This window comes from Azolla caroliniana, unplaced genomic scaffold, assembly GCF_043228905.1.
Source record: "Azolla caroliniana isolate FFs.n. ecotype wild unplaced genomic scaffold, voAzoCaro1.0.p SCAF_11, whole genome shotgun sequence".
NCBI lineage: Eukaryota > Viridiplantae > Streptophyta > Polypodiopsida > Salviniales > Salviniaceae > Azolla > Azolla caroliniana.
The window spans coordinates 17066124-17074481 of record NW_028230446.1 but is presented as its reverse complement, the minus strand read 5'-3'; the positions used below and the strand labels follow the sequence as shown (position 1 = coordinate 17074481).

The 8358-nt window shown below is 36.1% G+C and overlaps 2 protein-coding genes across 3 annotated transcripts; both read right to left on the bottom strand.

The window, feature by feature from the left end:
• Positions 1-309: 309 nt before the first annotated feature.
• Positions 310-2951, bottom strand: LOC147858139 (uncharacterized). 2 transcript variants are annotated; one of them, XR_015530493.1, is made up of 8 exons: positions 2832-2951; positions 2616-2744; positions 2408-2447; positions 2222-2297; positions 1380-1586; positions 1090-1290; positions 490-927; positions 310-410 (listed from the first exon to the last, which is right to left on the bottom strand). XR_015530493.1 is itself a non-coding variant. In XM_087327476.1 (7 exons), the coding sequence occupies exons 1-7, from the start codon at positions 2875-2877 to the stop codon at positions 580-582; spliced, it is 1047 nt and encodes a 348-aa protein (XP_087183602.1). In that variant the 5' UTR covers positions 2878-2951; the 3' UTR covers positions 310-579. The 2 variants fall into 2 exon arrangements, 1 of the variants encoding a protein (XP_087183602.1); XM_087327476.1 differs by having other exon boundaries at positions 310-927.
• A 1680-nt stretch (positions 2952-4631) lies between these two features.
• LOC147858138 (eukaryotic translation initiation factor 5-like) lies at positions 4632-6535 on the bottom strand. The gene has a single exon (XM_087326987.1). It carries the CDS (start codon positions 6264-6266, stop codon positions 4938-4940), a length of 1329 nt encoding a protein of 442 aa, XP_087183113.1. The 5' UTR covers positions 6267-6535; the 3' UTR covers positions 4632-4937.
• Between the last annotated feature and the right edge of the window lie 1823 nt (positions 6536-8358).

Sequence of the window (8358 nt, the reverse complement as noted above, 5' to 3'; positions counted from 1 at the left end):
TCTGACTTTCATGTTCAATAAAAATCCTCAATCTTCAAATCTAATTAAATATTAAATATATCACTAACCTTTTCTTGAATCTAGTTGCATGAAATGCACATACATGGAACTAACTATTCATGAGCACATGGGTAGCATAATATATAATATATAAGATTACATACATACTAACCTGATAAATGTCCTTACCGCAACGATCCTCTACACTTAGTTCTACCCAATGTCACAATAGTTCTTGGTCAATAGAGCTTATACCCAAATACGACATTGTCATTTGGTCCTGTGTATCAAGATAGCTATCATTTCCAATGCCAATGAAAAGATCATATAACATTCACATAATCCACAATAGAATGATGTTACCAAACCGCCCAAAAAATGTGAGTTCTGGGTGAAGGGCAGGGTCCAACCTGAAGATAGCAAAATACCTTCAAAGAAAGAAAACTGTTTGACATTTGACTAGCCTATAGATCTTGGGAATTCAAGTACCTTCTCTTGAACCGATGGAGGGCTAATTAAGGAAACAAAGCTACATGGCCTCTCCATGACAAAGTGAAGAAAGGCTGATCTTTATTTCAATTATCTTAGACCAGATGCTCCAGTGACTGTGACAGTCTTATGCTCTGAACTAGACCTTGGCGGAGTACGAGATCGATTCCTTCCATAATCTCTCTCCCTTCTATTATCCTGCTGATGGTCCCTATCTCTTGCTCCATTCCTATCTCTATACTTATCCCTTCCATAACGATTATAATCTCTTTCTCTGGATCTCTGACCATATGAATCCTTATCCCTTGATTGACACTCTCTTGACATGCCCCTTTCATTGTCCTTGGAATTCTCCATCTCTCTCTGTTTTCGCTTTTTTTCTTCATCATCCTTTGCTTTGGCAAGCCTTTCCTCTTCCCTAATCTTTTCTTTCTTTTCCTACAAAAAATTTCATATGTCAGCAAGAAACCTTCATTCCACCACTATCGAAAGATAATTCATTTCTGTAATAGATCCACATGTAAGAAGTACAATCATGTAAGCAAACAATTACTTATCTTTTCTTCACTAACTCATCTGTATAAAAGGCAACTGCAATACCTTATATTCAGCAACATATTCCCGAACCTTGGTGTATCCCAGATGTTGCTTTCCAGTAACATGCGACTGTGTCCTCTCTGCAGCATCATTTGCCACCAGAAAAGAACCACAAACCTCACAAAGGGCCATCTTTTTCTCTTGTACTGGTGCAAATGTCAATTGCTGAAGCAGAGCATTCTTCTCAGCAGTTAATAATTCAACCTTGATTCCAAGAACGGAGCCAATGAGTATTAATAAAGAGAAGTGAAAACAAACTACAAACCCAGATCTACTTAACCAAGGTTTCTAACCTTCTTCATTAGGGCTTGCGCCTCATCCACTTTGCCTTCTTCTCCAAGGCTTTCAATTTGTTGAAGAAGTTTTGTCATCTTCTCTTCTATGATAGAAAGCTGTTCAGACTTCTCTGTAGACATTGGCATCATTGGAGGAGCCTCCTGATCGTGAGTATGAGTAATCCTTTCCCGCCCTCTTCTGAGTTTTCTGTCAAGATCTTGCACCTAGAATTCACAATTATAATATAATGGCTTCATTTCAAGTAACATTGAGACACTGCAAAATTATTACAATGTATTATCCTAAAGTACACAATTGCAAATTAATTTTGAGTAAAATTAGGTAAACCATATCAGAATTAACTCATCTGAACGAGAAACGAGAAGAATTGAAGTAAGCAGACAGCTTTCTAAAACAAGACTCTTGTAATTGAGTTTTGACTCAGTTAGATTGTTGTTTCTGTGTAGTATTATCATAAAGGAGTATTCTAGAATTTTAACATGGATATAAAGATCCCATTTGTTCTAAATTAACTGCATTGATGACTGCACTTCCAAAGGTAAGCTTTGAAATTGGTAACGAGACAATTTAGACCATTTTACTCAGCACATAACTGTCATTCATAGAAATCACTTCATTTGACAAATAATAACTTCAGAAATTTCAATTAATTAAGTTCAGGTTGAAATAATAATTTTTTGACATCTGTGAAAACGTTTACGAGATAACATTGACTGAAAACGTTAAAAATAAGAAAATAGTTCACAATTAATTCAATTGAAAACCATGCTCACAGAATCTGCTGAAGAATTTTTAATCCACTTCCTTTAATATATGCAAAATATACACAAACACATACCAATTTATCACAAAATTGCGCAAGCTCCGCTTCAAATCGAGGCATATATGAATCATGTCTGCTTGACTTCTCAAAACTACAAAAACTCAATTAATTCTTATTAAATCAAAAAGCAAAGAAATACAAAGGGAAAATAGTCCTGCAGTATTGATAACAATCAAATTCGATGCATATAAAAGTATTTACCTTTCTTTAAGTTTAGTATCATGAATCTTTGGACAAGGACCTGAACAAACAAAAAATTTAAAAACAGTGTAAGGTAAAATGAAATGTCTTCTCTCATATACGCATACATACATACATATATACAAACAGCATAAACATAAAGCGTACAAAAAATCAGATTTGACCGACGAGATTCAAAACTATCACTTTTCGCAAGAGCATCGCTTACCTAAATTGCTCTTGGTGTTGACAAACAGATCGTGAGGACAAAATCGAGCAAGAAAACATCCACAGACATCTCTATCATCCCATTTAATCTCCCTGTATCCTTTCTTCTCTTCATTTGTGAGGTTTCTGGCTGCCAGAGAGGCAGGAGAGAGAACGAAAATGGAATGATAAGCAAGACAGAGAGAGAGAGAGAGAGAGAGAGAGAGAGAGAGAGTACCTGTTCCCATCAATTCATCGAGGAGAGCTCTCTGCGCATCCACCATCGCTGTCCGCTGAGAAGATCGAAAGCTTGAAGAAGATGATGAAGCTTCAAATGGAAATGATAACAAACAATGGAACTGGTATATAAAACAACTAAACCTTTTGTTTATAAATAACAAACAAAAGAACTGAGCATAATAAATAAACAACAAGCCTTCGTTTTCCAAATGATAAACGAATGAAATCCCACACTCTTTCAACTCTTCCGATCAACGAATCAGAACGATTATGGTCTCACAAAGGAAGGAGTGATATATATATATATAGATAGATTCTATTCATTGTCGAGATCAAATATGACCTATGAGACCATAAAGCTTCTGTTGTCGGAACTTGAGCCCGGGTCTCTAGGGTTCCGGAAACTATCCTCGCCTTCTGTTGTTGTCATCACCCGAACATGTGTTTGTTAGCGTTTCCCTTGTCGGGTAGGGGACATGCCCTCTGTTTTATCTGCCTTCCTCTCATACGTGTGCAATCACGTTGGGAAAGAAACGCTCCGTCTCAATGCTGACCCACTCGTATCTCAACGAGTTTGCTCGATGCGTGACCTTGCCCATTGTAAGACAAAAATATGGACATTAGTAATAATCGAGCTATTCAACAGGTGTGTTGCCACACTCCAAACCTTGAGATAGTTGTTAGCTTCCCCGAATTGTGGGGCTTCATCATCATGGTGCACAAAAACATTGATTGCCAATCATGTGAACATAGAGTATCACAATGATTTTAGAGGAGTATTGGACTTCATAGTGAGCAAACAACATCCCCATATATGGGTTTGGTTGCTATGAGTTGTCTATTCTTCATCATTGAGAGGAGACTAGCAATAGCATTGTTGGAAATGCAGTTAGAGGAAATCAAGTATGGCATTGGCTATCACATTAGTATGCACTTAATTGCATATTGTGTTACGATTATGTGGTTCGAATGCAAACACAAAAGCTACAATTGCCACAAAACTTACACATGATGACAAACCAAAACATAAAAAAAATTTAGAAGTTGTCAAATGGTGTATCAAACTTTGTCAAACGTAAAAATTTCGAATGACAATCTATTTGCAATGAATTCAAATGGCCTGGGATAAGTCCAAGTCTTTTCATATACTACATATGATGTCTTGATTGCATTACCATTGAATAAAGAGGGTATCGAGGATTGGAAATTTATTATAAGAATTTATGAACTATTATTATGAACAAATTTCATTACTACTGAATGAAGAATGTGAATTTTGATTGGCTGAATAAAAGAAAGCATCACTTCAGCGATTCTAGTACAAGCTCCGAATCTTAATAGTATATTAACCACAATCTATTTGTTCACAGCATCAAAACATCCTATTACTTTAATGTTAAAATATAAATAAATAAATAAAACTCAATAAGAGCACATTCCTATCACATGATTCACCTCATTTTGGAAGACCCATTTCAAACTTTTTCAAACTTTTGTTGTACATATAGCAAAATATATATTTCATTTCTAGATATTTTTTAAATCAACCAAACTCTATATAATCTCTAGAGCACCTCATTTAGTTGTAAGATATGGCATTGAATTTCTCAGCTTTCTAACATGTCAAACTGATGAAAACTGTCAAAAACATTCAGCCGAAATCTTTACAAACGTTCTACCATGACAAACAGCAAAGATACTGATCTCTCATCAGGTGGAGCCACAAATATGTATATAACCCTCCAACAATGGCCTCAAAGACATACATCAAACAGAGCTACAAGTAGAGAACTGCAAGTTAATCATTAGAAAAAAGGCAGTATATTATATGAAACTACAAATCAGAGGAGCAATTCTGATTTAGCTTCACAAATTGGAAAGAGTCTTAAATTAACTCCATATAAAATCTTATAAGTTCTATATTTTGAAAGGAAAAATACACTCAAATAAGTTGGGACATTAAGTACAGGAAACAAGAGCATGGAAATAGTGGAATATCATGTCCTTGTCAACCACCCATAAAGAGAATGCAACCCTTGAAAAGCTATAGACATATACTTCACACATAATACCTTCATGAAACAAAGTAGAACACCTCCAATTTTTACTCATCTTCCTCAGATTCAGCGCTTTGAAGCCACTCGACAAATGGTTTTGCAAACTTCTTCACTGAAAAGCCACTCGAAATAGTATTATCATCATACCAAGCAACTATTGCATCCTCTTCTATGATATCAAGATCATAAAGCATTTTCAAAACTAAAGGAATTTCCTTCTGAAGCTCCACAGATCCAGAAGAGCAGAATGCCTCAACAGCTCCAAGTAAAAGTCCTTGAGCATGATCAGTTGTCACAGCTTGAGATAAGAACAGTTTCTTCCTATGGATTTCTTTGGCTAAACCACGGGAAGTCCCTTGAAACAAAGCTTCAAAATAGGCCTTCATGGTTTCGTTATCAGAATCCTGGGATTGAATAGAATGGACACGCTCAACAAGTTGTTTCACAATCACACCATCATCTAAACACTTCTTAAATTCTTCTACAAGCCCTTTATACACATCAGGAACCTTTGTTGGTAGGGGAGGATTAGCTACATCACCACCCGTGATTTTCTTCATTGTTGCTTTAGGTTTCTTTTCATCGTTACCATTGACAATTGCATTGTCTAGCATAACTAGCTCACTAGTAGCAGCAGTAAGTTGCTCTTTCATTCGTTGCTGAGCAGCAGAGGCTGAAGTATCAGTTTGCCATTGAACATCTTCACCAGCTTCAGCCTCTTCTTCACTATCATCCTTCTGGCTAGAGGCAGGGGAATTTTCTTCCACATCACGATCAGAAACTTTCTTAGATACATGACCATTATTCCCATCAGAATTCTTTTTGGGTTTTGCCTCTTTCTTCCCTTTCTTAATCTCTTCGTCCATTGCTTCTCCTTCTTTTAATCGCTCCTTTTCAGCTCTCCTCATACCTTTCTTATCCTTTTTCTTCTGCTCTGGAGGATTCTTCAGAATAAATGTCGTCAGTTTATCTCTCATGTCAACATCAGATACAAATCCACACGCAGCACATTTGAGAGATATCATCTGGCTTTTCGAGATCAATATCTCCGTCTCTGGATTTCCACATCCATAACATTGCACATATTTTTTGATAAATATTTCAAGGAGACCAGAAAGTTTCACAGTCTCATGTGATCCATTAACAATAGCAGTGCCAGTTTTCTCCTCAAATCTGGATTGTGCACCAAGCTCACACCCAAAAAATTTTGTTATGTAAGCAGGAGGCCGAGCCAAGGCTTTGGCAATATCAACCATGTTTACAATATTGGTCTTAATACCATTGCCACGGCCTTCAACCTTTGTAATCATTCTGGGCATTTTATATCTATAGAAGGCATCATCACGATTGCTAGCCCCAATGTTCAGAAGAGCCATCTTGAAATACCTCACTAATAGTCAGATAATCTTTCAAAATATAGTCAAAAAGGTCCTTTATCTAGAAGAAGAAGAAGACCTTGTCCTCCAGACCAACGATGAAATGTGCTCCAGCTGTAATGGTACGAAACTGGATATGTCGAAGGAGACACTTCACCCTTCAGACTTAGACTCAATGGCTGCATACAGAACTTATATGGATCTTTGCACATGACAATGAATACCTCCAAGGATTTGACAGAAGCGCTGCCAATATAGAAAGAATTAGCACACACGTCATAGATAACCAGTGCAACTATTTATACAATGACAGAAAGATTTGGCAAACATGGGAATTAATTTGCAATGTATGGACTAAATCATTGATCTTAACTTGCAGTCAGATAAAACCACTTGTGTCATGAATGCATATCTAGATACATTGTCAGGAAGCCAAATGCATTGTGGCAAAGTCCAAGCATTGTTATAAAGTACAAAGTGATAATCAAACAGACCCTAAAGTAAGTGAAAGACATTGTTAAGAGTTAATTAGAGGTACACCTCTGGAATGTAGGCTAACACTTATTAAGCCATTGTCAAGCGTCAGTTATAAAGTTATCTACTGGATTGAATGAATCAATTTATTATACCGTACATCACTAGGACATCCTAACCATCCCTCTTTATCTAGATAACTGCAGTCAGGAATATAAGCAACCATAGAATCCTGAAAACCTCGTCTCTTAGAAGATCAGGATTTAACAAATGAGTTTACTTCAACACATCATCTGGCTCATTCCCATGTTTTAAAAGATACAAGAATATTTCCTTTCCATAAAACAAATCTTCTATTTATAGTAACTATCTTTCTACAAGAACAAGATGCTCACTTCTCCACGACATATCCTATCACTAGAGGTAGGAGTCAAGAACTCCCCTCTATTCCATAGCAAGATATATGATTCAAGTTTCCAATCCGCCTCGGAAAATTCACTTTGTATCAAATACTAGTGTCCATTTAAAAACCCCAAAGAGATATTTTCCTGGCATATCAAATCCTGCTCGCATTATTGAATGTTCAATAATGTTCGCAACATCTTTTTCACGGAAATAGGTTATGTCTAGTAAGCTAATCTTTACAACATAGCCAAAGAGGATTCAGATCATACCATCACAACAAGCAATATGAATACTATACTTAGTGGTGCGTTTTAGAATTTTTTATTAGTTATAGCCTCGTATGCTAACAAGCCACTTCTCAAAACATCTGTGATGTGAAAAGCTCCTAATTTCCTTCTTTATCTAAGATCAATTCCACTTTGAACAATTATCAAAATCTCTGACACTGAAATTACCCCAGTATTTTTCTTGATATAAAATTGGAGATAACACTTTCTTTGAGGTGTGCCACTATCATCGTACTGAAGATTCAAAACAATGATAGAATTCCTTCAGGATATGAAAACTTCAACCTCATGTTTAAACGTGAGACTGACTGAATCTTTTAAATGGTCACGAGACTAATCATCAGATAAATTCTAAAAACTTTCAAATTTCTTAGTGATTTGCAGCACTGAAAAGCATGAGTTATATTTTAAAATCTTTAAATGCTTAGGTGCATAAGGTTGCTTACAAATGTTTCAAAGACTCTAATTCCCACTAATGTGAATGCATTGAATTATAAGCAATACTAGTTGAACAGGTACAATACAGGATTGCTTCTAGTAACAGTCGTTGAATCTCTAAAGAATTATAAGCAAAAAGATGTAGAACAGGACAGCATACATGACTGCTTCCATCAAAACGGAGTTTTACAGCAAAAATAAAGAAGAAAAGGCTTTTGTGAAAGAAAACAATTCTGAAAAGAAAAGCAAAGAAGCATTACAGGCCATCCAAAAAACGGAGAAAAAAGAAGCAAGTTTTTTAGAAGAAACATCAAGTCCGTCAAAAATCAAGAGATCCACACCAAGAAAGGAGATAATGGTCCAGAATCATCAGAAGCAAGCTCTGGATCATATAGACATCCGGATAGAAGCAAGCGCATGATAGACCTAGATCATATGCATATACAATACAGAGAGGAGCAAGAAAAAAACAAACACGTGAAGCAAGC